Source organism: Coregonus lavaretus (genome assembly GCF_964263955.1).
Source record: "Coregonus lavaretus genome assembly, chromosome: 37".
Lineage (NCBI taxonomy): Eukaryota > Metazoa > Chordata > Actinopteri > Salmoniformes > Salmonidae > Coregonus > Coregonus lavaretus.
The window spans coordinates 6,219,089-6,234,494 of NC_140024.1; the positions used below are offsets into that span (position 1 = coordinate 6,219,089).

Genomic DNA, 15,406 nt, shown 5'->3' on the forward strand with positions numbered 1-15,406 from the left:
TATAGACTGATCATTTCTTTGTCAGTGGGCAAACGTACAAAATCAGCAGGGGATCAAATACTTTTTTCTCTCACTGTAGGTATTGTAGGTGAAGTATTACATTGCATTGATGAGTTTCATTGAATATATAAAATGTGTTCATGGTTGGAAATCTTGGGAAATTCTGTGATATCCAGTGATATGTCAGTTCAGTGTATGCTATTGTTGATATGTTATGGGATGCTGTGGGATAAATAATTGCAGGTAATAGGATCATTTCCATATAAGTGGATAAATACTGTAGATTTAGGCTCTTAAATCCTGAGTTCTGGAATTACTCAATCCAGCCTTGTATGGTAAACATTTTATGTGTAGTATACTATTTTGGTATTTGGAAGGGCAAAGCGGACAGGTGGTTATCTTAGTCATAAAGTGGGTGCCACATAGCGATCTGCTTACGGGGGTTGTCTAGCATCTGCTGCCAGTGTTGGAGACCAGTATTAGAGGCCTGTAAACCCAGCTGGCAGCGGCCCAGGGACTCCTGCTCACCAGGACCTGCCTGGTTCAACACCTCCAAGTCCAGACTGGATTTAGACAGCAGCTCGCGGGGAACCTCCAGCATCATCATCTCATTCCACACTGGGTTCATCTTGTGCTTGACTCGTCGCGTCTGCTTCTTCTTCAGCTTGGTAGTCTGGTGCTTCAGGGCCAGTTTCACAGACAGGTCTAGGAAGAAGGAACGAGGCTTTCACTACAGTGAAATCCACCAACACATATTTTTCTATCTTAGTATACTCTATCGTCAACCTGAGGATGGATTATCCATTCATGGTTGTATGATTTGATGAGCAGTTGTAGGCGTCATACAGTATGAGCTGCAATGGGTTGTATTAATAAGCAGGGTGTACCTATGGAGTCCTTCAGCTTGTCCGACTGTAGTCCTCTAGCCTTCATCACCACCACTCCCAGCCGGTTGGCTGCAGGCAGGTAATTTATGGAGAGCAAGAGCTCTCCAGCTGACTGGACATCCTGCTGATTATAGTCAATTACACCAATTCACTGTGATTAGAACAGGTCACTTAAAAACGTTTATTCTGCAAATAATGTCAATAACACACAGCAGAAAACTTCAACACACAACAGACTTTGATATACAGTACATAGGTTAGAACAAATATCAAACAAGCAATGTCCATTAAGGAATTACAATAAGGTGTGTACACGTGCCTGTTACCTTGACACCATCATTAACGGACACAAAGGTCTGATTCACTAGTAATCAAATGGACTGGATGAATGGCTGTGTGAGTCACCTCTGTGCCTCAGGAAGATTAGGATTCATTAGGCACAAATGATTATAATAACTGCTATTATGCTTCTGATGCTACCGGTGAATCTCATATTGATCTGAAATCGTGACAATTTAGTAAATGGTCTTCGTGCGTGGGTTAGGGGCATTGAAAGTCCTACACATACTGCAATATGCCCCAATATGTCACTTTACTAAGTGGAATATCTGAGACTCTTACAACCAGGAAAGAGTTTATTGTAAAAGTAATATCATATAAATGTAATGTGTGTGTAGGAGAGGCTTTACAGTCAACCCTCCACCTTTTGTCAAACTGTTATCATGCATAGTCAACTGTGTGGAGGGTTGATTAGTGAAAGTAATTGATATCTAGGGTCTTTGGTCATCCAGTAGTGCACATATGAGGAAGTGGTTCATATTATTTCCAAACAGGTCACACACAAAAAATATGGAGCCCACTAATGGACAAAAAGTCAAGGATTTTGCATTAGCCAATATGCAGCATAGACTAAGCACAATTGGCTTTTATAGGGGGTGCTTGGAAATGACATGTTAACTACATCATTTTAACAGCACCAAAGAGCACAGTACAATTTTACAGCTTGAGCGTCCCTTTATAGTCTGCGATCCACAGCAAGTAAACACTTTAAAGTAGCAGCCTGACTCACTCTTTGATTTGCTGTGAGCAATATATCAAAGGAGTGGTAAGTAATCGATGCAAAGGGATTGGGGTAGTCTTGTTCTTTGAACAGTGTTCTTCTCTGAGTCATAACTCAACTACAACCAAATCAACGGTTTCATGAAAATGTTTTTCTCTCTTTCAACATCTAATAAATAAAATATCTCCTATCTTTCTTCAGTGGAGTAGCATAGTGTGTGATCTCCTGAGGAGCTACAGCACAGTACACTGCTGTGTGTGTCATCCCCGGCTTCTGTCAGCCCCATCTGCTCCTGTGGTCTCTCTATGCAGCTATGACCACTAAATAAAGGACTGAGAAACTTCACACTGTGTTAAATGACAAATAATTTATAGTTATTCTTCCGCAGCGGTGTATCACTTGCGTCACAACCTACATCATACAAACTCCTGCCTTTCCCTCCCTACATCTCTCAGCCTCCTCCTGTCCTCGCTATCTCCTCTATCTGCTCTTCCTTTTCATCTTTCACGTGACTTCTTTATCTCATGTCATCCTCGTATCTCTCTCCGTCATCTCCCGCTCCCTCTCCAGCCCTCCATCATCCCTGTTTGTGATTCCTGGCAGGACTTCATGCTCTCTTGCGCATCCCTGAAAAAAGAAATCCCCAGGGTTTGTGATGATGTAGATTCTGATCTCCTGCCTAGCTTGGAGGCTCACGATGCAGCAGCCAGGAAAGACTGGAGAACTGGCTGTTTTTTTATTAAATCCCTATTTGCATTCAGGTGTCCCTGTAGCTGAAGTTTTAATTAAAGAACAGCTTGTGGGTGGACAGAATGAGCTGTTCCCGACAGAAAAGAGAAACAAGATCATATTGGGTTTCTAATAAATTCATTTTTTCAAAGGTTTCCCAGCCTCGCAAATGGATCAGAGCCTGAATAATCTGAAAAGGACTTGCAGTATATATTTTGTCTCTCTGTATGTACTCAATCCTTTCAGAGATTTCTATCAAAACGTCCAACAACAATCTCCCTTTCAACCCTGTATGCAAATCCTCCCTGTGTCACTGAGACTGAGACGTCAAATGGGATTACCTTTTTCTATAGCAGCTTGAGTAGCTGTCCTTTTTACCTAAATCCTCTTTAGGTTAACATAAAGTCGGATGGTTATCACTGTATCTTGAAGAGGCTTAACAGTGCTTGTTACAGGGTAGCCATACAGACAGGCAGACCAAACCTAGCCATTGCGATAAATGAGTTTGGCCTTGAATAAAAATTATTTTGATCACAGTGCCTAGTATTCAGTTTCACCAGATCCACAGAACAGTTGTCTAGTTTGAGAGCTGGGATGGCTCACGTCACTATCAGATCACCGAGGGGTAGGGGCTGTTGAAGGATGCCATGGCAACACCTCCTTTTTATAATGAACACCTCCTGACAGCTCATAGAAGCAGAGGAGAGCCAATTAGCACAGGTTAGCGATAGATAGTGGAAACACACTTCATCTCAGAGACGCAGGGAATAGATCTCACCCCAATTCAAAATATCTCATGATTCCACCCATTCTTCAAAAGAAGATAAACAGTTACAGTGCTCCTCATTACTAAAAATGATATCTATGATGGTCTCGAAGAGGAACACAGTTCTATACAATTCCATCTACAAAAATATAACAATTTTAAAGGGGAACTGCACCCGCTGATTTGGCCCCTTTTTTTGGCTTGCTCCGCAAGAAATGCGGGCGGCCATGACAGAAGCCAAACTCGAGTTGGGTTGGGGGTGTGGTTTGATGTGGGTGTTTCTTAGGTGTGTCCTTGCCACCACCAAGACACACCCATCTGTCAGAACCTTGTCCGCAGCTGTTCTCCCCCCCCCCCCCCTCCACTCAATCGCAACAAACAAACCTCCTGCAGGTTGAGTTCAATAACTACAGATGTATGATGAGCTGCTGGAGGAAGCTTTGAATATGTCAGCAGCCTACAGAGTAATATGAGAAGAATGCAATTGCTGAATTTAGGTAGACATAACTTTCAAATGTAGTAACAGGTCCATGTAGAATAAACAACCCTTAGAAGCAGTGTTCTGCTAGTATGATAATGTGAACTTTTCATCTTTCATTGTCATTCCCAGCCGATACAGATACTGTGCCTATCAGCATTTTGTCTGGTGGTAATGGGGCTACCTTGGCAAACATGTCAGAGTGGTCATACCTTCCTGTGTGGTGTCCCGTATACAACAGGAGTTCCCTGATCATGGTGCAGAATACATAGGGTTTCTCCCTCCCCATATTGACTGATACCATTCAATTCAATAATAACAAAATACAATACAAGTAAAAGTTGTTTCTAGTAAAATTTTAATGCAGAGTGCAAGGTCTCTCTCCATTCAGATACATCAGTATCAGTATCTGTCAGTCTGGACTTTATCACATAATTTTGCAAGTCTCCATGTGCTGGCTCCAAACATATACACACATAGTCACTGTTCTATTACCAATGGTAGTTAGGATAGGTAATATCTGACACACAAGCAGGTACTATGTTGAAGTTTGAACAAGTCAAACTAAACCTAGCTAAATCTGCTCTCCCCATCGACGACCGTTGGTGAGCAGGCAAGAGGTGAGGCTGGAGGTGAGATCTTTGACAGAGCCCCATTAACGGGCATAGCAGCGTAGAACAGCTCCTGGCCCCTAATCAAAGATACTAGTCGGTCATACACAAACACAAACACAAACACACACACACACACAGAACACTGGTTATGATTAGCCTGGTGGAACCAACCTGATCGCTGTGTTCACCTTTCTATTTCACTTCAGATATCATAAAATGTGAAGTGAAATAGAATGGTGAACACAGCGATCAGGCTGGTTCCACCAGGCTAAGATATGCCCTGGACATTGTATGCATCTAAGAAGTAGAAAATAAGCAACAAGTAATGTCAGTTTACATAAATTATGTTTCACTATAGGGATATCAAATCTATCAAAGTAATAAAGTGGGTTACCTTCTGTACTTGTACAAATTATGAGCCTGTGAAATCTGTTGCCGCTGACAGGTGGTTGCTGGCCGGATACTTGCCAACATGTGGCTGACTGTTCCATTCATAGGAACGCTCACAGCAAGGGAATGTCTGCATGATGCTGATGAGGGCCCCCTTGCCCGTCTTCTCTATGCTGGGATGGCCTGTGACAGAGTAATTTAATAGACAGCCAAGTGGTAAATTGCATTTTGTTCTAAATAAATAACAAAGCTTTTTACTAATGCACTTAACAACCAAAAATAGTCTCCTATTTGTATCTACAACGCTAGGGAATTAGCCTACTATTTTATCAAGCCAGATATTTTGGAATACAACTTTTCACATAGCACACATTACCTGTTGTTGTTGATGAAGCAATCTGTTTCCTCAGGGCAGTAACGTGGGTCACTATGAGAGGCCTCATGATGGCGTGTCCATAGGAGTCAAGAGAGACTGGCAACAATGGAGGAGGTGTCACAAGGGTACTTGTATCGCATCACACACTTATATTCTGTGGTCTTGCCTTACATGCTTGAAAATAGCAAGTGAACAGTGAATAAAAATATTTTTTGGGGTCGCTAAACCATTACAATCACATTGCTGGAGATGTTATGATACCCACCTTTGTGCCTTCTGGTAGGTCCTGTGATCCATTCATGACAAGGGGATCAGTCTGGCACCCAATTGTGCATTTTGTCTAACAGAAAAACAGGGTCAACGATTGTGATCATCCCTCAATTATAAACATAGCTTGAGAAATAACATAATCTCATTTGGAAACTAATACTTAACAGATGTAGATTGACTAACTCCAGATTGGATTAGATCCAGGCCGTTGACGCCATTACACTATGCAACCAACTCTGAAATGTTTTGCTATGGCCCTGGGTTTCTTTGAGTTTGTTGCTGTTAGTTCGTACACTGTTGTAGTCAGACATGAGTTAGCTAGTACCACCATAGCTGCATCCAATATCTATTTGTGCCCTAGACACGAGTGCATGGAAATACGATTACCTAGCTAAAGTAGCCAAATAATTAATAGGAAACAACTTTGCCATATTATGATGTTGTCAAATTTACTTTAGAGAGATGGCAATGTTGCCATTACTGTTACTAGCGAAGTTCGTCAAAAACAGCTAGCAATGCTAATGTTAGTTAGCTAAAATAAGGTGGTCCCCTCAATCTTAGTTAGCTGGCTAAAGTTGTACTGCATCTGAAGTCAATCTGGCAAAATCACAATCATGACAAAAGGTTTGCCTACTAATTCAATTATTTGCCTTCTTTTGAAATGTTATCTTGTCTACATGCCAAATCTGAGTTTAGGTAGGCTAAAGTTAGCCAGCGATGAAAGTTATGATTATCAATATACATAACCAGATACACAACCAGCAGTCTATGTTCTAGCTACCGGTATACTCACCACCACTGGGGACCAACGAACTCCAACCACCTATTCCGCATGATAGGGTCCTTCGGCAGGGCATGCAAACCATAGTTGTTGGCTGTGCATCCTGCTGGAGGCATGCATTGCATGGTCAATCCACTTTTCAGTCTCAAACGGCCGTGATCCTTTGAACATGTATGTTGGGGGCGATGAAACAATGGAAGTGGGAAGCGAAGTGGGCAAAGGGAAGCGAAGTGGGCAGAGGGCCGATTTGCACGTGGAGCTTGGCAAAAGGGGGCATTATTTGTTGACATAATTGTAATCCAAACCCAACCTTCTTTTACTCCGTTTTAGACGAGACTGACTTTATGACCAGAACTATCCTATTTACACTTTGCAGTCACTTTTGAAACTAGAATAAATGTTGCTGATTTAAATCAATGCCACATAGGCTGTTTTCAAAGGGATTAGTTGGTTTTTAGGGGCAGTTGCTCTTTAACTTTGCTGCCAATGCCATCTACTATACAGTATATCCATGGCAAGGACAGGGTAGCCTACCTGTTTTGGTGGTTGAAGGTCGACCCAGCAGTCTGCGTTGGACATCATGCCCACATCAACCAGCTTGAACCTCATGACGCCCAGGTTGGTGTTCTGGGAGAAGCGGTCACAACTGTACAGGGAGAGAGCCACTTCGCCCTCCACCTCATACCCCCCTGGCAGGGAGAACACCATGCCTTCCTCCCAGCGGGTGTGGCTGGTCAGGCGTCGCGATGAGGTCTGGGCCTCCCTCTGTCCTGCTGCTGAGGACAGGACTGCGGCCACATACCCCTCACAGCCCGACCCCACACTCAAATGCTTCGCTACAGAGGAAGACAGAAAGGGGAAGGAGGCAACAGAGAGAGGGGAGCAAACCCTGAGAATAGCAGTCTATTGATGTAGTTTTAGCAGACGTTGTTATCCAGAGCGACTTACAGTTAATGCATTCATCTTAAGATCGCTTGGTGGGACAACCACATATCACAGTCATAGTTAATACATTTTTCCTCAATAAAGTAGCTATCAGTAAAGTCAGTGCTAGTAAGGGGGAGGGGAGGGGGGGGGGGGGGAGTAAAGTGGCTGTGGGATTATTTAAGATACTCTTAGAAGAGGTAGGGCTTCAAATGTTTTTGGAAGATGGGCAGGAACTCTGCTGTCCTAGCTTCAGGGGAAGCTGGTTCCACCATTGGGGTGCCAGGACAGAGAAGAGCTTAGACTGGGCTGACCGGAAGATGCCCTCACGTAGGGGTGGGAGGGCCAAGAGACCAGAGGTGGCAGAACGGAGTACTCGGGTTGGGGTGTAGGGTCTGAGCATAGCCTGAAGGTAGGGAGGGGCAGTTCCTCTTGCTGCTCCGTAGGCAAATACCATGGTCTTGTAGTGGATGCGAGCTTTGACTCGAAGCCAGTGGAGTGTGCAGAGGAGAGAATCTCATTAGCTATTCCCAATTCCTTATTTCTGAAATAAGGATAAATGACAAGGTCTGCGAAATATCGTATTATGTAGAATACACTGATGGTATAACTTTATAAGGTATGTATTTATAAGGAGAGTATGCATATACCTAGTAGATGTGTTTATGACAAACAATGCAGAAGCACTTTGTAAACCCACACAGCATTTACCCCTTTGCACAATCAGTGCTCGACAACACCAGCATAGGTCTCTCCAACAGTTTCTCCAACAGCAAAGCAGACTGTACGCCTTGAATAAAAATAGTAATTAGTGAAGCTAAGGGCTTGGATATAATGAGATATAATTGAGCACACGGCATGTGATAAACAAACCTAAGAGGCAGGACTCACAGACAGCTAGCCTGCAGAGAACCTGTGCCCGCCATTAGCATATCTCAACAGGCGTATGATGCTGGTGTGAACAGTATGACAGCTTGCACCCCTACCCCACCACCAACTAACACCCACCCACCCACCAGCCTGCCGCAAGGCAAAGTAGATGCATTGCTGACCTTTTCATTGGGTGACGCATCAGCATCTACAGTCGATAAGCGTCCACATATGGGGACCAGCCAGCAGAGTGCCAACGCAAAAAAAATTCTGAGCCACTCATCCCCTTATCAAATCACCCACAGTCTTATGAAGGGGGGAGGCCGGAGGATTGCTTTGTCTCACCACAAATGAAATGAATTATTTTGTAGATGGAGGACATAAAAGAAACAAGGCAGAATACTGAAATAGATGAAGCCAGGTTGACTGTGGCAGTGTTTGTGCGTCATCACTTTGCCACTCTATTGGCTTCGGAGAATTGCTCCACAAGACACGATGCACTGAGGGGATTGGGTTGTGAGGTCTCCATTTACAATTTCCATCTATTTGTCACTCTTGATTGACTGTTGCCTCACATTTATTTATTATATTTGCAGACAACTGCCAATTTGTTTTTTCCTTTATCTTTGTTTTCATTTGCAGAAGACATCTGCTTGTTTACCTCTTTTGATAATGTTAATAAATGAGGTTTGACAGAAAGAAATGCACTGTCAAGGAAGTACTTAAATATGTTTAATAGGTAAACTAGGGTCAACATGTTTAGTGATACCTCAACCTTCTTAATTTACATGAAGTTTACATACTGGCTGATGATACTGTTGAGATTGTTGCCTTACCTTCTATCACAGTGATGTGTAGCTCACTCTGTTCGGTATAATAGGTGAGAGAGAAATGCAGCTTAGGGTGGAGGATGGAGCTGCTTGTTGTCATCCCATTGGTAAGATCCCTGGCACAGGGGGTTTCTTCCTTTGAGTCTGGGAAAGGAGGCTGGGTTAGGGCTGGGCAATTCCACGGTAACGGAATTGCACTGAGACAAACAAAAACAATTGATTTCAAAGATTAACAAACCATACAACTCTATGCACAATAACTACTTTCAACAATTTACAGTGAACATTTTACTAAAACACATTTACTGGAAGAAATGTGCAGATGCAAAGTTTGGTAACAGAATTTCAGGAAAATCTCCCTGAGTTTTTTTATGTGTCCACGTTTTCCAAAAAGTCTGTTAAATGTGCGCTCCTAATTAAGATTCAACGATGTCTGCAGAAAGAATGGGGTGTCAGCTATGACATGACACATTGACTTTGAAAATAAATGAATATATATTGGTTATTGAACTACAGTAAGTGAAGTGGATTTACACCCGGTAATGGAATTGTGTTAACATAATTTATTCATGAGTCCCTGATCTGTACTACACAGAAATGCATAATTATGGATATGAATGTCATTCTCTTCCTGGTGATGTATCCTAAATAGGTACACACAGGTATAAATATGCAATATCCTCCTTTGCATATTTGGGTATTATTCTACACACTGGCTATTATTTTAATGAGCCATGAATTGGTAGAGCACGGCGCTTGTAACGCCAGGGTAGTGGGTTCGATCCCTGGGACCACCCATACGTGAAAGTGTATGCACACATGACTGTAAGTCGCTTTGGAAAAAAGCGTCTGCTAAATGGCATTTATATTATTATATTATTAACAAGACCACATTTGGTTGGTCCAGACCGGACCAAATCTGAACCAATCATAGACGTCTATGTTTAAGTTTGGACATCTTACATTTGTTATTAGTTTTTTTGTTTGTTCTTTTTTTGAGAAATAATGAACACACAATTGTCAAGTGTGTGTGCTAATTGCTTTTCAAATAGTAAATCCACCTATCCATGTATAGCCAAGTATAGCCAAACTGGCTGTTACTGCAAGGCAATTGCATTCAGGTGTAAGAAAGCACCAAGAATAGCAGTAGGAAGCTCTTAGCCCTCTGGGACAAGTCCTATCCATCATGCATTAGGTTCCATTGACTGGACACATCAATAACACTGAGTGGATGAGTGTAGGGACTAGGGAGGGAAGGAGGGAGAGCGGGGCAAAGCCTTTGATCACAATGCTCTGGCAGGAGAAGACGTGAGTTAAGTAACACAAACACAATTATCTAAACTGAGTGAGTGGTAACTCTAATACAATAGTAGGAAGTGATTAACTACAGTAATTACCAATAACATTTGTTTCTGCCAATGAACTGCCAAGACATTTTATTCCGATTTACAGAGAAAAAGTGGTTGTAATCTAGGTCCAAAAATCCATTTAAATTCCAAGTAAAATTTAACCTGAAAAATGTTGAATCTAAACAACTGAAGAGTATTACACATTGTATAATGAAGGCACAGTAGCTACGAAAAGAAGAGGAAATGATAAAGGGATTTATTTGGTTTAAATCAGGGTGTTTGTTCTTGGTTGGGGTTTACCTTGTCTGAGGATCGTGAACGTGTCAGAGCTGTCCGTTGCTTGGTTACCAGCATCAGGCTCAGTCGAGGGTCCCTCGGGAGAGGGCTCGCCCCCCTTCTCTGAGACATGATCAGGGTAGCTGATGACCTCAGATGAGGTCACAGACGGTTTGGGCTTGTATATTTTGGGAAATGTCAACAATGTCCTTGGTTGGATGGGCTCTGTTGATTTTTCCACACTGAACTAGAGGAGGAGGAAGATATGGTTCAAGACAGGCTAATAAAACTGTATTATGATACAAGGTGTGGTGAGAAATCACAGCTAGTTTGTAGACTGCTTTCATGAAGATTTAGTGTTGGTGGTGCAGTTCAAAGACAGCAAGCCTGCTGTATGCAACCAATCCCAGAGGGGTTCATTATGGCCATAACAGTCCATTATCACTGCAGTCTGGCAATTCACAGGAAAACATGGAACACCAATTTACAGTGAATGCACCTCTCTGACAGTCAGCTAAGTGTGGGCCATTCAGATGGGTGAGTTATGGTTACACTGATAAGAATTTCCACCCATTCTCCTGGGCTTGCATCATTACTCTCCCAAATCAAACTCTAAAACTGGTAACTGGTAGCTATTATATTGAAGTATAGAACTGTATTTATGCTTGTGGAATAAATTGCACATTGTTAAGTTACATTACATAATGGGATATAAACATTTTAGAGGAGGACTAAAGAGTAAGGTTGTTATCTCTCCAACCAGCAAGTGTTCTTTTACCTCCTTAGCAGCACATTTGAAGTACTTGCATGCATCATGTGTGAGGGCTTGTGTAAGCTGAGGAAAGGAAGGCTGTGTGCAGCCTGGTCTCGTAGACTAGACGTAACATAGTAAATGTAAATCTGGGACTCTCAAATTAGTATGATATGTTATGTTTGGTATGGTATGGTTACATAAGACAGAAGGTTAGGAGTTAGGTTAAAGGGTTAACGCAAACGTCTAGTAACCCAAAGGTTGCGTGTTTGAATCTCATCACGGATAACTTTAGCATTTTAGCTAATTAGCAACTACTTAGCATGTTAGCTTAACCTTAACCCTTTAACCTAACTCCTAACCCTAACCTTAACCCTAACAACCCTTTAACCTAACTCCTAACCCTAACCTTAACCCTAACACCTAGCCTAGCTATCGTTAGCCACCTAGCTAACATTAGCATTAGCCACCTAGCTAACGTTAGCCACAACAAATTAGAATTCGTAACATATCATACGTTTTTACGATTTTGTAACATATTGTACGAATTACAAATTTGTAAAATATTGTACAAATTGCAACTCATAACACATCATACGAATTGTAATTCGTAACATATCATACGAAATGGATGATGGACATCCACAAATGAATACATACTAAACGAAACTTAACATATCATACTAACTGGAGTGTCCCGGATTTACATTTACTATATTAAGTCTACCCCTGAGTCCAGGTTGTAGCGTGAGCTGCAGGGGTATCCTGCTCCTCCCCAAATTACACTGACACAGATGTGCAGGGAACCTACGCATTCATTATTAGGCTAGTTCTAGCAGTTTCTTTCCGCTCTAAAAGATTCTGAATCACTCATCACCTAGTCCCAAACTCATCGGATGGGTGGGTGCAAACATGTGCATGTCTTTTTTTAAAATTGTTATCTGCTTCTAACACCATTATTTAGCCATCTTCAAATAAGACCCATATGCAGGAGCACTAGACAGCCCATAAGGCCATAGGAATTTCAAATAAACACACTGTAGTTCTTCAAAGTGGTTGCTGAGGTGTTAAGTCTGCTTCAAAGCTGTGGGAGCTCACTCTATGACTAATCAGTCAAGGTCAAATGTGGACATACGTACGACACCTTTCGCTTGGCTCAGAGAGAGGATGGGTGGGTTCACTCTAAAGGGGACTGCAACAGACAATCAATCTTTCCCAAAGAAAGGAGCAGAACTTTGATACAATGCCACAAGTCAAGTCACAGGTTAAGCCTCCTGCAGCCCATAGGAACATGAATACAGTGCTTTACTAACTGTACTCCAGTGCCCATAACAGTAAAAAGACAACAAATGGTCATTAGAGGAGCCAATTGGAGGGCCCTATCTTACCGCAGTCCATTATTGTAATGTAACCCCTATCTGATGTTTTTTTACTGCTGCATTTCCTGTGTTACAATCTATATATCAGTTAAGGGAGATATCAAAGGCTGTCATAAGCAGATATGTGGAATCGTCTTAGCCTACCAACTTCTATGTTCAAAAATCAAAAGACTAGTTGTTATGTCAGTGTATTAACCAACTGTAGTTAGCTATATTATTTACCAGGATTTCATGCCACTCAGAGAAACTGTAGTTACTCAAATCAAACAGACAGGACAAAGCTTTCTGCACTACAATTATAGATCACCTATGAGATAAAAACAGCTCTACACGTGACATGACCTTTAGTCAATGTTCTCACTCAATAACCATGGCATTCACTCCAGTCCCACGTCACATAAACCTAGTCACACAGATTCCCCAAGTCACCTGCGGTGCTGGTAATTACCCTCCCAGGAAAGTAAGTTCTCTAAGATCTGAGTCCATGTGCAAGTACTGAAGTAGGGCAGCTCACCTGCTCTGAGGAGTGCAGAACACTGGGTTTAGCCTTCTCTGGGTCTGCATCTTCACCACTTTCCAGCTTGCCTTTCTTACAGGACCTGCAGATCAGTGAGAGCCCAAAGAGAGTGAGGATGCCTGACGCAGTGCCCAGTGTGGCACCAAGGACAGCAGCTGTGGTGAAAATCATGCTGGTCAACAAGGGCAACACAGGAAAAAATAAAGAGGAAGAAGAAAGGAAGCTAAAAATGTCCAAGTTACTCTTCAGGCAGCATTACAAATAAAGATGCTGAGATGCTGATTGGTTAGTCTGCAGCAAATGTCCCTCAAAAATAGGAAGATTTTTCAGGAGACAGGCTGCACTTCATTCGGGTCCCAGCAGTTGGTTGCAAGCACTTTCAGTATGCAGTTCCCTCATCCAGAGACAGAGGGAGAATGTTCCTGTCTGCAGAAGAGAACAGTGTGAGAGAGATGCAGTCTGCTTGCATAGATTCAGTGAGAGGAGGGATGGGGTAAGGACAAAGGGAGAGAAAGGAGTGGGAGGGTACAGGCTGGCTGGCTGGCTGGCTAGCTGGTTAGGACAGAATATGTCTGTTTCATTGATGCTTCCCTTCCCAGTCTCTCTTTTGCTCTTTATCTCTAAGTTTCTCTCTCTTCCTTCCTTCTCTTCCCCACTACCACTTTCCTGTTGCCGTCACGGTCAGACACATCCATGTCTGATATCTGAATGACGTCAGAGGTAAAAATCCTGCTCCCCAGAATAACCTTTTTTACACACCAACAGAAAGTTTTAAAAAACTGGCTGATCTCATTCCTTTCTCTCAATGCACTATCCCAATTATGCTGTTCAGCCAGGAGAATGTGCACCACCACAATATTGCTGTTTATTCCTCATGGTTAGGCACAGGATACCTCTCTGAATTGAACATCTCTCTCAATCTGAAATTGCTAGAGTAAGAAGACATTTAATTTAGCCACATGAACAGTAAAAAAATATATATTCTCGCTGTGGGGGAAAATCTCTCATCAAATTCTATATTTGGTCCTCCAACTTTGGCATTAAATATCCAGTTTCCATGGAAACAACATAACCCACACTACAAACAGACCCCCCAAAACCTGTGAACATCTTGGGACAAAGCACTGTTCTTAGCACTACCGTAACCAAAAGTACAGTACTTGAACATGACATATGAAAAGGCTAATTTACTAACAACAGTAGCTGACTGCAAGTAGTTTCACTTTGCAAGCTCTTCTGGAAACATGCTGTATAATGAAAGCAATCATCATGGCTGTCTGGATAACTTAATAACACTTCAGTCTTCTTTTACATTCTATCCCCATGTCTAGATGAATCACATCCTGACATTTCCCTCAGGGCACTGGCCGTCTCTCCAAACTGTGTGATGAGGTATGACTTATGATGCCTCAGTTTGGTTTTCCTGACCGCTTTCATTCAGATGGCAATACTGGTTCATAACTCTCATTTTTAACACAGCTCATCTATACATTTGAAACAAAAAGATAGCATTCTATAGGTTTAAATGTATCCAGTAATCTACATCCATTGTTACATTATTATAATTTCAGAGAGTGAGGGTAGTTCCTTTTAAGACAATACTCATTAATGGATGTGAATTGAACATGCAAGAGCACAATATGTGAATTGAAGGACAACCCAATGTAGAATGTAGGCCTAATCTTTGATGCCACCTTGAGGATGTAAGAGCAAGTAAAAAAATAAAATAAAAAAGGCCTACATTGTAAGCAATTTAAAGGGGCAATCTGTAGTTGCTACATTCATTTTTGGATGTATAACTTAATGATATGTACCCATTGATTCTTGAAGAATACAATTTATAAATGCCTCATGAGCTTAGTTCAACTGTCGTACCCAATCAGAACCAAATTATAAGATTGTTTTACTCCAATGTTTGTAAACAAAGTAAATGTAAACAAACACTATATAGCCTCAAAACATGGTAAAAAATTATAATTGATATCATGGCTTGTCAGTCCTTGCATCCATAGCTCTGTCTATGGATGCAACTACTGATTCCTAATTTAACAGGTGGCTTGAACAATCAATCATACATAGCATGAACACTGCACTACCAGCTATAATAATATTTGGTACTATACACAAGGATATAATGTCCCTATCATTTTATGTGCCAC

General features: G+C 41.8%; 1 protein-coding gene across 1 annotated transcript; it reads right to left on the bottom strand.

Moving 5' to 3' along the window:
• Nucleotides 1-400: 400 nt before the first annotated feature.
• LOC311111556 (synaptotagmin-13-like) lies at nt 401-13,418 on the bottom strand (the record flags this gene model as incomplete). Its single annotated transcript, XM_084154308.1, has 6 exons — nt 401-705; nt 888-1,008; nt 6,886-7,187; nt 8,982-9,119; nt 10,625-10,847; nt 13,245-13,418. 6 exons carry the CDS (start codon nt 13,416-13,418, stop codon nt 401-403), a joined length of 1,263 nt encoding a protein of 420 aa, XP_084010434.1.
• Between the last annotated feature and the right edge of the window lie 1,988 nt (nt 13,419-15,406).